We start from the raw sequence: 12939 nt of genomic DNA, 5'->3' as shown, positions 1-12939 counted from the left end.
TACCATACAGGATTATAAGACATTGGGCAATACTACTGATACCATACAGGATTATAAGACATTGGGCAATACTACTGATACCATACAGGATTATAAGACATTGGGCAATACTACTGATACCATACAGGATTACAAAACATCCGGCAATACTATTGACATAGAGGATTATAAGACAGATAATACTTAGACATCAGGTAATACTTTTGACATACTAACAGGATGGTATATCTGATAATACTATTGACATCTAATAGAGGATTAAAGGACAGGTAAACAGGATTACAAATGCAAGACATCAGGCAGTATGGAGCTCCTATAATGTGTTCAAGATTCAAATAATGGTTAGTATATAAACTGCCAATACGGATGACAGTGTACTTTAGATATGCCATGTTCATTTTTAAAAGTCACAGACTTGTATGTATTCTGGTTTAATTTGTAGGTGAATGAAACACATCAATCTGGAATAATGACAAGCATAAAAGGCCTCTGACAGCATGATAGGAAAGTGTAGTTCTTCAGCTCTTGATCACAACTGTAGTGATGAATATCCATCTATGGTTACAAAATAAAATGATTCCAACAAAGTAGTTTATAATTACTATAATTATCCTCACTTCTATTCCTTCCCATTAAATTTTACACCAGACTTTTCAGATCTGATATATACATATTTGTTACACCTCAAGTGAATTTCTAGATATTTGATTGGTTGGGAGAAAATTAAACAAAAATCTCTGTCACCTTTCGAAAATACATTGGTTTTAAGGGGCGCGGGTGATATTGCCATGAGACAGTGAAAAATATCACATGCGCGAAAAATGTGCATTCACCGCTTCGTTTCCCCACCGTGATGGTCACAAGAACGTTTGACAGCAACAGCCAATTTTATGAAGCGCCGGTGCGATCGCGATTGTAAACAGAAGACTATCAACAAACAAGAAGTCATAATCAAGGTTTGCTGCCGTTTCTGAGCTACAAAGACTTTTGGTGTAACAAAATAGATATGACATTCATTAGCAGGTGACAGTGAATATTGTCAACCCTCAAAAACCCATTGTCGCCTCGGGTGACAATGGGTTTTTGAGGGTTGACAATATTCACTGTCACCTGCTAATGAATGTCATATTTATATATTGTGTAACACCCTAGATGTGATTTCATTGGTCAATCTTTGAATAATAATGTCAAGTAACATTGCGGCGTCATCTTCCATTGTGACATTGTGATAATGATCCATGGCAATTTGTTTCCCCATCAGAAACAGACATAATATATTATCCAAAGGCATCATGTGGTTTGCCTGATAAAATACAATTGTTATGGGAGAGACTGGTCCCATATCAAACTCTTGTTAGTTAATTTTCAAATTGTAAAAGACACTCAGCAAACTTTGTGTCTTTTGTAGAACTTGACAATTAACTACAGGTAATTGTCAAGTTAGATAACCATGATAACTATAAACCCCTACTCTTTCGGTAAACTCTATATTTCAACATCACAATAATTAAACATTACAATATCAGTGAAGTCACATGTACAATTGTCAACACCCATTGTTATTTTTCACACTAAACTCTGCTCTCTGATTGGTTATATTAGTTTAGTGTGAAAACAACAGTAATACTTGTTACAGTAAAAAATATTAACTTTATTTTAACAGTAAAACGTTTATTATATGACTGGTGCTATTTTTCCCAGCCCTGATTGGAGGAGCGACGTCATGTGACGAGTCTGTAAATATGATACAGACCTCAACCTATAAATAGAAAAGTGTTACAGACCGCTACTAAAAATAGACCTAGGTAATTTCCCAGCCAGTCTGTAATTATGATCTGTTACCAATCACACTACTGAATTCAACTAAACATGAACTATCTCATCAAATTCTAAACTATGTGAAAATTGATGATGTCGATTGTGCAAATAATATTTACTTGAAATCAAATATCACATGAATTGAATCTGAAATGAAATTTGTGTGTATACTATTTTGTATTTGAAGTCCTTCACTCTGTGATTCCAAAATGGTCCATGCAATCCATGTTTATGACTTGAAACACAATTAATCCCATTGTAAAATGTCATATAATTAAACAAATGCGGACTTCAGTATTGGTCTATCACTGATTTACGGACCTGGTCTGAAAAATATTTACCTCGGCCTTCGGCCTCTGTGAATATTGTTCAGACCAGGTTCGTAAATCAGGGATAGACCGCACCTGAAGTCCATAATTGTATAATATTTTACTGGTAAGAATGTAATGATTTATACGACTAACTAGCATGACTGTTAGTATAATACTCATGTTTTTACCGGTATATGAAAAATATTTCAATACCTGAATTAGTACTTATAACAATCATTTGAAACTTTCTTCTTGTTTCATGTAAATGTACGTAGAAACACTCAAATATAGCGGATGACTTAAAAAATAATTTGAGGTCCATATATTTCCTAGAAAAACACTTATTAATTATATAGATATCATGTTTGATAGCTGCTTTTCTATATCAATGCAATTTCTTTGTATATATGTCAATGTATTGCTATTATGTGTACATACATGATACATGTATCTACAAATTCTACATTAGAGATTAACTCTAGTGGCCCACACAAAAAATAACTTTTCACCTACTTCAATATGTATTCTCTGAAGGCAAAGAGATGAGGTCTTAAATCATCATAAATTACTGTTTTATACACAAGTGGGTGTATCATACATGCATGAATGCTTTATCCAATTATAGTCAGTTCATGCAAAGACACCAAACCAAGAATGACTGTGTTCAATTTGTTCTTGAAATATATACATGTCGTAGTTAAGCTACCTTATCTGTTCTGTTTATTTATTTTTCTATTGTCATTTCTTTTGAAATAGTATCACCTCCAACATGGTTTTACATCGTTTTGGTCTATTCTTACTCTAACCCATATGAAAACATTCACTTTCTAAATATGAATAATTTATGTATAAATAAGAAAATAAATCATTCTCTAAGTTAAGAAAACTAATAGTGCAGTCTAGAATTTGTATTATCGATTCCTCCCTTTCACTATTGTTATGGGTAAACAAGTAAATTTCAGTGGCTGCTAAGGCAATATAGCTTGTTGACATATATATACTTAGAAACCACACTCGGGACAGTGGGTCCGTAATGATAATGATTGGCTATGGGATGTCCTCTACATGTATGTATGTGTACAAGTCAGGAAATAGGTACTATAGCTGGATTATACACACATGGGCATGCATCGCTGGCAATTTTTCATACATAATTCAGTACTATACATCTCTGAAGTGTTAGTGATGTAGCAACGACTATATGTACATTTCTGTAGCGTAAACCGCTTAATATAGGTCACCTATATAGCTATTTACATGTTAGTGTGACCTCCTGGGAATGATAAAGCTCAGGTCACATACACACACATACAAAGAGGTCACACACGTACATAGTACACTACGGAAACCCTACTTGTAAACAGATATATGCATTCACTTACAATCTGAATCTTATAAGCAAACACACAAGACTAGTAAAATTATTTCACTGCATAAGGGATTATTTTTATCTGTGCAGTCTACATGTATTTTGCTTCTAGAGCAAAATAGCAAATAAAATTAATAGGCAAGTCAGCAAATATACAAATGTAAACATTGAAGAGGGAACTCAATCAAGAACAGCAGTGTATATACATGTATGTGTGTATAAAGTTCTACACTGTATACAAACAATGTTCAACAATGTAGAATGTGCAGGGGTAGGAATATATAATACACATCTGCTACATTGTCTTTCTCTGTGTTACATTGTATTTCATTTTGTTACATTGTAGACCATAATATTACTGTTAATTAGATAACTGGTAATAAAAATAAGCAAAGCTTTGTCAAAACATTCTCTTATTACTCATGTGATTTTACATATATATCACAATATATTAGTTAAATTAATTGTATGATAAAAGTCAGACTAAAGTTAAAACTGTCTCAAATTCATCATCAAAATAAAAGCAATCTTCTATTCCCATACACTCTGATAAAACAATTTTAAGCATTATCCATGTGGTAATTATATAACAAGATTAATATTCGAACAATTCGATTTGAACTTTTTACCATAATACAACATACAAAAAAATCAATTTAATTCTTAAATGACTATTACATAAATAAATCATACACTAAGTAATATCTAAATAGTGTATTGCATAGCAACATGAATTGTGTTTTTACAACATGCAGCCTCCTGTATATTAACGAACACATTCCATTTCATTTCTAAAAAAAGAAAGACCTATTTTCAATACAACTCATTTATATTTGGTCCTCAGCCATACAGAATTTGCCAGTATTGAACGGTATGGGTCTGTATTGCTTGGAATACAGCAAGAAAACTCATTAGCATAAGCGAGTGATTCTGTTGCGACAAACCAACCGACGTCACAGACCCATAGGCTAGAGCATCTTCTGCTATGCAGGTCATTTGTAGAACTTGCATCCATGTTCTCATCAAATGCAGTAGCACTTGTGTACAACTCTTTCCTGTGATGGGTGGGTTGTGTACCTAGTGTGCGATGAAGTGTCGAAATAGAGCTAATAAATAAGAATATATGCTAATGATATGGAAAATCATAGGAATATTTACCTCCTCCCGAAGATCCATTTAATTCTATTTCGACGTGTATCTTCCCATTGGGTTCTAGGTCAACCTGGAAAAGGGATAGCAGCATTACAAAACGTAGCACCACATCGCGTTTATCTCACACTTTATAATATCATAGAGCATTACAAACAATATTAATGACCGTATTGGTAAATAGCAAAACCCGAGACAACGGTAAAACTGTATAGGAGTCCTCGCTTCAGTTTCCCCGTGCCTCCATCTTGGAAATCAACATCCAAGGAGAATTATGTACGGTGCACAATCAGACGGCTCGTGCGGTGACCTAGGACAACATAGGCCGGTAATAATGGTGTGAAATAAAACAACAATTTATACATACCCACAAATCTCGGCGTCTCCCTTTCACATCTTCGAATGTCAGAGAACAGTTGGCCACGAACTCATCGGGTGGTATCGCGGCATCGTGAAATACTGTAAGTCCAATAGTCTGCCCATTGTGAACAGAATAGCTGAAATCCTCATTCCAGACTGGTTTCAACGTTTTGGGTTTTGTGGTTGTTTTAGCGATAGGTTGGTCGTCCACATCTATCGCTATATAGGGATCAATGAGCTGCACGTTTTTCGTACCACCCAGATTCAATCGCGTAGCGAAGTCAGTCGGCCTCAAGTCAACTGCTTCGCAAATTTTTAATTTCAAGGATCCATTGAATACGTTTGCCATCGTGGATGGTAAAATCCGTCATAGGCGATGTTTAGGTGGACCCAGTATAGCCTCCTAGCGATTTAGTCGTCCCGTGTAAACACAAAACACAGTTACACAGGCCACAGAGTACCAGACCATCTCCAAATAATTGGCAGGCAGTCACGGAAGTCCTGGTAATGGAAAGGAATATGCTACAGGGGTTGTGCGCATGCGCAAAGCTGGAAAAAAATCTGTACAAACCTTTATCTTTATGTATGAACATTCCCTTTTTTTCATGGAAAATGACAATACAATTGATTCTTTTATTTTATTACTTAAGTATGAACATGTTTAATTCGTTCTTTTCACAATAAATGCCACGGTTATTCAGAAGAGATTATAGAAATGTAATACAAGGTCTATACAAAGTAATATATTTACATTATTAACATTAGGCAACTTCAGTTTTATCATCAACATCGTGGTATTCACGGCTTCAAATAAAATGTGATATGAATGTGATTTTGTTTATAATTTTAATCATGCAATGGTATACTTTCATTGACTATTTATGTTTCACCTAATGTTGTATCACGATTGTGTTATGTTTAAATATAATGCAGATTTAAAAGTTAACTTGCTCTTCATATACATATAAGTACTTATACAAGGAAGTTTAATCTTCAATTACTTTTTGAGAGGGTCTTACAAAAGTGAAGTTGACCTCAAAGCTTGTATATAAATTAGAATAACTTTTTACAATGATTTGATTGTGTACACTCAAAAAAATGTTTAAAATAATTGTGTACACTATAATAATTCAATTGTTTAATTAGATACACGGATGTGTCGTCGTCGTCATTACCATCATTAGCAATGTATTTATAAATGTCATCTGCACCATACATCAGCGTTGACATCATCATCATCATCATCATCATCATCATCATCATCATCATCATCATCATCATCATCATATCATCATCATCATCATCATCATCATCATCAACATCATCATCATCATCATCATCATCATCATCATCATCATCATCATCATCATCATCATCATCATCATCGTATCATCGTCGTCGTCGTCATTTCTTCTACTCGATTACAGTTTGTTTCTGTGTTAACTATTTACCGTTATATCACTATTCAGTATTATATAACCTTTCCATTTTGTTTCTGTGTTAACTATTTACCGTTACATCACTATTCAGCCTTTTATAACCTTTCCAGTTTGTTTCTGTGTTAACTATTTGCCGTTATCCACTATTCAGCCTTATATAACCTTTCCAGTTTGTTTCTGTGTTAACTATTTACCGTTATATCTCTATTCAGCCTTATATAACCTTTCCAGTTTGTTTCTGTGTTAACTATTTACCGTTATACACTATTCAGACTTATATAACCTTTCCAGTTTAACTATTTGCCATTGTACACTATTCAGCCTTATATAACCTTTCCATTTTGTTTCTGAGTTAACTATTTGCCGTTATACACTATTTAGCCTTTCCAGTTTGTGTCTGTGTTAACTATTTACCGTTATACACTATTCAGCCTTATATAACCTTTCCAGTTTGTTTCTGTGTTAACTATTTACCGTTATATCACTATTCAGTATTATATAACCTTTCCATTTTGTTTCTGTGTTAACTATTTGCCGTTATACACTATTCAGCCTTACATACCTTTTCCAGTTTGTTTCTGTGTTAACTATTTACCGTTATACACTATTCAGCCTTATATAACCTTTCCAGTTTAACTATTTGCCATTGTACACTATTCAGCCTTATATAACCTTTCCATTTTGTTTCTGTGTTAACTACTTGCCGTTATACACCATTCAGCCTTTCGATTCTGTTTCTGTGTTAACTATTTACCGTTATATCAGTATTCAGCCTTATATACTCTTTCCAGTTTGTTTCTGTGTTAAATATTTACCGTTATACACTATTCAGCCTTATATACCCTTTCCAGTTTTTGTCTGTGTTAACTATTTACCGTAATACACTATTCATCCTTATATACCCTTTCCAGTTTGTTTCTGTGTTAACTATTTACCGTAATACACTATTCATCCTTATATACCCTTTCCAGTTTGTTTCTGTGTTAACTATTTACCGTAATACACTATTCAGCCTTATATACCCTTTCCAGTTTGTTTCGGTGTTAACTATTTACCGTTATACACTATTCAGCTTTTCCATTTTGTTTCTGTGTTAACTATTTACCGTTATATCATTATTTAGCCTTATAAAACCTTTCATTTGATTGGATATCGGTGTCGTCGTTCATTCCATTACATTTGTCTTAATATTTCCTTGTATAATCATCGTCGGCACAATTAACAGCGTGATTATCATCATTATAAATAAATAAAGTATAATTCTAACAAAACTTTTCAGTTAATGAGATTAATTATCTCATCATATCACTTGCATTAAACTACCTAATTAAACCAAGACTTCATATTTGACACAGCGAGTAAATTCCCTATATAGCATTTGATAATACCCATCATGGGTTTTTTTACGTGTCACTCAAATGTCAAAGACAGAACACATGTCATAGCCTCTACACACGTCATAGACTACTCATGTCATAAACACATGTCATAGACTACACATGTCATAAACACATGTCATAGACTCTACACATGTCATAGACTACATATGTCATAGACTCCACATGTCATAAACACATGTCATAGATTCTACACATGTCAAAGACTACTCATGTCATAGACTCTACACATGTCAAAAACTACTCATGTCATAGACTACACATGTCATAGACTACTCATGTCATAGACTACACATGTCATAGACTACACATGTCATAGACTCTACACATGTCAAAAACTACTCATGTCATAGACTACATATGTCATAGACTACACATGCCATAGACAACACATGCCATAGACACTACATGTCGTAGACTACACATGCCATAGACACTACATGTCGTAGACTCAGCATATATCATAGACTCGACTCATGTCATAGACTCAACACATGTCATAAACTACACATGTCATAGACACTACATGTCGTAAACTCAGCATATACCATTGACTCAATGTATGCCATGTCATAGATTCAACACATGCATTGTGACATGCCATAAAATCTACACGTGTCATATAGATTTAACAATAGACGCTACATATGTTATAGACTTGTGACATGTCATAATGTCTACAGTGTTATAGTTTTTTCACAAAGACTCGTGTGCTTCCTATTTACATGTTACAGGAGACAAGCTTCATCCCTTTGCTTCCCATCTATACACATGTCACAGAACAGTACGTACCGCTACTATAGATATTGGATATAGATAATACACGACTGACCTCTGACCTCAATTACAGGTAAGCTGGAATACACCGCGTGCGTCATTAGTTGGGCACATACGTCAGACAGGTAAGTCTATTGAATAGAATTAAGAGCGGTGATCGATTTTGACCCATCCATTATTTTGAAGGTTGGCTACTGTTGTGGTACGGCGTACGTGATAACAGCCATTTGTGTATGTCAACATTGTATATTTTCGAATGAGAAAAAATCGGTATGGATATATTTGTCAGTAGATAATGAAAAATAAATAAAACGGTATGTAGGATATTGGTGTTACGTTTGTTTATATACTTTAGTCAACATATTGATACGACAAGGCTGGAACAGGTAATCCGGCGCTTATCTTTCATCGCCGATCATGATAACTACTTCTGCAAAAAAATAATTTATTCCCCCCCCCCCCCCCTCAATATCGATATGATAACGTTGGTATAAAACCACTTTTCTTCCCCTGTTTTGTAAATCATCTTGAGTGTGAAGTGAAGTCATTGCCACGATGGGATCTGAAATTGTGAAACATTCTTGTTAAACGTGTTAGCTCTAGATCTGTCCTTCATATAACAGCAGATTAATTCTATTACGTAATGAGAGTAATTATAATGCGATTATAGCCCGGGGCTTTGACCTCGACCGAGGACAATATACTGCAGGACATCTGTACATGTCCTGACAAATGTTTTGTACAGAAATGAGGGAGGGGTGGGGTAGGTCAGGCGATGCCTTAGGACGAGAGAAGTAGTTTATGGACTAGACTGTCATGTGGAAATATATGGATGTATCTAAAGAGTATACTAGAGAGTACTGTTATGGACTAGACTGTATTGTGGAAATAAACGGATATATTTCCACAATACAATCTAGTCCATAGCAGTACTCTCTACTCTTTAGATAAACGGATATATTTAAAGAGTAGAGAGTAATGTTATGGACTAGACGTACATACGTTAGGTCAAGACAGGTGTGCTTTAGGACAAGAAGGGTATTTTTTGGACCTGACCTAAGGGAGGTGTTTCAGTTACTGTTTAAACTAATATGTTAAAAGGTTTCGATTACGTGTACGTATGCTTTAGGACCAACTAGATAGTTGTGTTTTGGTCTAGATAGTTGTGATTTTGGTCTAGGTCTAGACTGTTGTCTAGACTGTTGTGGTTTTGGTATAGACGGTAATGGTTTTGGTCTGGACGGTTGTAGTTTTGGTCTGGACTGTTATGGTTTTGGTCTGGACGGTTGTGGTTTTGGTCTGGACTGTTGTGGATTTAGTCTAGGTCTAGACTGTTGTGGTTTTGGTATAGACGGTTGTGGTTTTGGTCTGTGCGGTTGTGGTTTTGGTCTCATAGTTGTAGTTTTGGTCTAGACGGTTATGGTGTTGGTCTAGATGGTTGTGGTTATGAACTAGACTGTTATGGTGTTGGTCTAGACTGTTATGGTTTAGGTCTGGACGGTTGTGGTTTTGATCTAGACTGTTGTGGTTTTGTTCTGGACTGTTGTGTTTTTGGTCTAGACTGTTATGGTTTAGGTCTGGACGGTTGTGGTTTTTATCTAGGCTGTTATGGTTTTGGTCTGGACGGTTGTGGTCTTGATCTAGGCTGTTGTGGTTTTGTTCTGGACGGTTGTGGTTTTGGTCTAGACTGTTATGGTGTTGGTCTAGATGGTTGTGGTTTTGGTATAGACGGTTATGGATTTAGTCTAGGTCTAGACTGTTGTGGTTTTGGTATAGACGGTTATGGTTTTGGTCTGGACGGTTGTGGTTTTGGTCTCATGGTTGTAGTTTTGGTCTGGACGGTTATGGTTTTGGTCTGGACGGTTATGGTGTTGGTCTCATGGTTGTAGTTTTGGTCTGGACGGTTATGGTGTTGGTCTAGATAGTTGTGGTTATGATCTAGACTGTTGTGGTTTTGTTCTGGACTGTTGTGTTTTTGGTCTAGACTGTTATGGTTTAGGTCTGGACGGTTGTGGTTTTGATCTAGACTGTTGTGTTTTTGGTCTGGACGGTTGTGGTTTTGTTCTTGACTGTTATCGTTTAGGTCTGGACGGTTGTGGTTTTGATCTAGACTGTTATGGTTTTGGTCTGGACGGTTGTGGTTTTGATCTAGGCTGTTGTGGTTTTGTTCTGGACGGTTGTGGTTTTGGTCTAGCCTGTTATGGTTTTGTTCTGGACGGTTATGGTTTTGGTCTGGACAGTTATGGTTTTTGTCTGGACGGTTGTGGTTTTGTTCTGGACGGTTGTGGTTTTGATCTAGGCTGTTATGGTTTTGTTCTGGACGGTTATGGTTTTGGTCTGGACGGTTGTGGTCTTGATCTAGGCTGTTGTGGTTTTGTTCTGGACGGTTGTGGTTTTGGTCTAGGCTGTTATGGTGTTGGTCTAGATGGTTGTGGTTTTGATCTAGACTGTTGTGGTTTTGTTCTGGACGGTTATAGTTTTGATCTAGACTGTTGTGTTTTTGTTCTGGACGGTTGTGGTTTTGTTCTGGACTGTTGTGTTTTTGGTCTAGACTGTTATCGTTTAGGTCTGGACGGTTGTGGTTTTGATCTAGGCTGTTGTGGTTTTGTTCTGGACGGTTGTGGTTTTGGTCTAGACTGTTATGGTTTAGGTCTGGACGGTTGTAGTTTTGATCTAGACTGTTGTGTTTTTGGTCTGGACGGTTGTGGTTTTGGTCTAGACTGTTGTGGTTTTGGTCTAGACCGTTATGGTTAAGGTCTAGATAGTTGTAGTTTTGACCTAGATGATTTGGGTGTACAGACGTGTATGTTTTGGGACTAGTCGAGTAGATTTTAGAATTCCATAGATATAAATAGACGACGTGTTTTAGAGCTATTTGGAATAGAAGGATATATTTCAAGACTACATGAGAACATTGCGTGACCAGAGCCCTGTTGTTCAAACGGTGATTAGCTTAATCAGTGATTAGCGCAGATTTTGTTTTTGGAGTATCTTTTAAAAAAATAACCATTCACTGGTTTAAAATTTTCCAGAAAGCTAATATTACATCAGAGTGAATTACACGCTTTTCTATAGTTGATATAGTATTGGTGTCGACTACTATATCAACTATAGAAAAGCGTAAAGGCTTTACTTTGTGTATTGACCAAATTATTAGAGATTGAAAAATGTCGTTAAACAATGATTAAGCTAATCATCTTTTGAACAACTGTACCGAGGTCGAGAAGGGTGTTTTGATACAAGACTAATTTTAATTTATTCACAGTTGAATTATGTGGACGGTAAGAAAAACCATCATAATGATAGCAGAGACACATATATAGGCATATATATATATCTTTGCTAGCAATTAGATAGACCTTGCTTTTTAAGTTCGTGGTCTGTGTTAGTAGTTCCTTTCGTGTTGTAGAAGTTAGCAGAAGTAATTTCCTTGATATTCGTTACATAAAAGTTAGTTACTTCTCTTATATAATTTTAAACAATTCAATCTACTGTTGTAGATATCATCAAGTGTATAAACAGTATTAAATGTAATTAATGTATTTGTCCTCCCGAGATACATTATTGACCTAGCTCGTCACCTCTTTTCGATTTAAAGAGTAAGCGTATCATACATATTATAATTGAATTAGTTCTGATTCTTCTCTAATTGAACCATTTTCACATAATCACATTTTTTTATGGTTAAAACATGTAGCTTAACTTGTTAGAACTCGGATTACAATTATGATTACCGGTACGGTTCCACAACACATTTTGTAACCTGTTTGCGTCATAAAATTACGTTATATTTCCATTTAATCTGGTGCCCAGCTACCTGAGCAGCAGGAAGCAGCAGGTAAAAATTGGCTTCAAATGCGGTGACTGGCTGGAAGTGCTGAAGGGGGTACCCCAGGGTTCTATTTTAGGACCCTTGCTTTTCAATGTACAGTGTATTTGTAAATGATATGTTTTTATATGTGACATCCTGTAAATTATGTAATTATGCAGACGACAACACTGCCAGTGAATCAAATAAAGACCCAGATGTTTTCACACAAACTATTGAAAATGACTGTCAAAATGTAATAGACTGGTGTAAATTAAACCAGATGAAAGCAACCCTGATAAATTCCAGGCCATTTGTATAGGGAAACGTTCGGTAGGTGCTATACAGTCTTTTAGGATTGGCGAAACAGATATTGTTCCTGACAGTGTTGTTCAACTTCCTGAAATTTGTAGGAAAGCCTCAAGGCAATTGTCCATTTTAAAGCGAATTGGGAGGTTTTTTTAACCAAACAAGGTAGATTTGTAATTTATATTTCTTTTATTGTTTCAAA

At 35.5% G+C, this 12939-nt stretch overlaps 1 protein-coding gene across 1 annotated transcript in view; it reads right to left on the bottom strand.

Moving 5' to 3' along the window:
• The window catches only part of LOC110454924 (calcium-independent protein kinase C-like), a 45259-nt gene extending 39740 nt beyond the window's left edge, over positions 1 to 5519 (bottom strand). The window contains exons 1-2 of the mRNA XM_021504738.1: positions 5015 to 5519; positions 4657 to 4720 (exon numbers count right to left, since the gene is read on the bottom strand). Coding sequence (XP_021360413.1) covers positions 4657 to 4720; positions 5015 to 5356 — 406 coding nt within the window. The 5' untranslated portion in view covers positions 5357 to 5519. The remainder of the gene's footprint in view (positions 1 to 4656; positions 4721 to 5014) is intronic.
• Positions 5520 to 12939: the final 7420 nt, after the last annotated feature.

This window comes from Mizuhopecten yessoensis, unplaced genomic scaffold (assembly GCF_002113885.1).
Source record: "Mizuhopecten yessoensis strain PY_sf001 unplaced genomic scaffold, ASM211388v2 scaffold8111, whole genome shotgun sequence".
In the NCBI taxonomy this organism is placed as follows: domain Eukaryota; kingdom Metazoa; phylum Mollusca; class Bivalvia; order Pectinida; family Pectinidae; genus Mizuhopecten; species Mizuhopecten yessoensis.
This window is presented reverse-complemented; position numbering and strand designations above follow the sequence as displayed.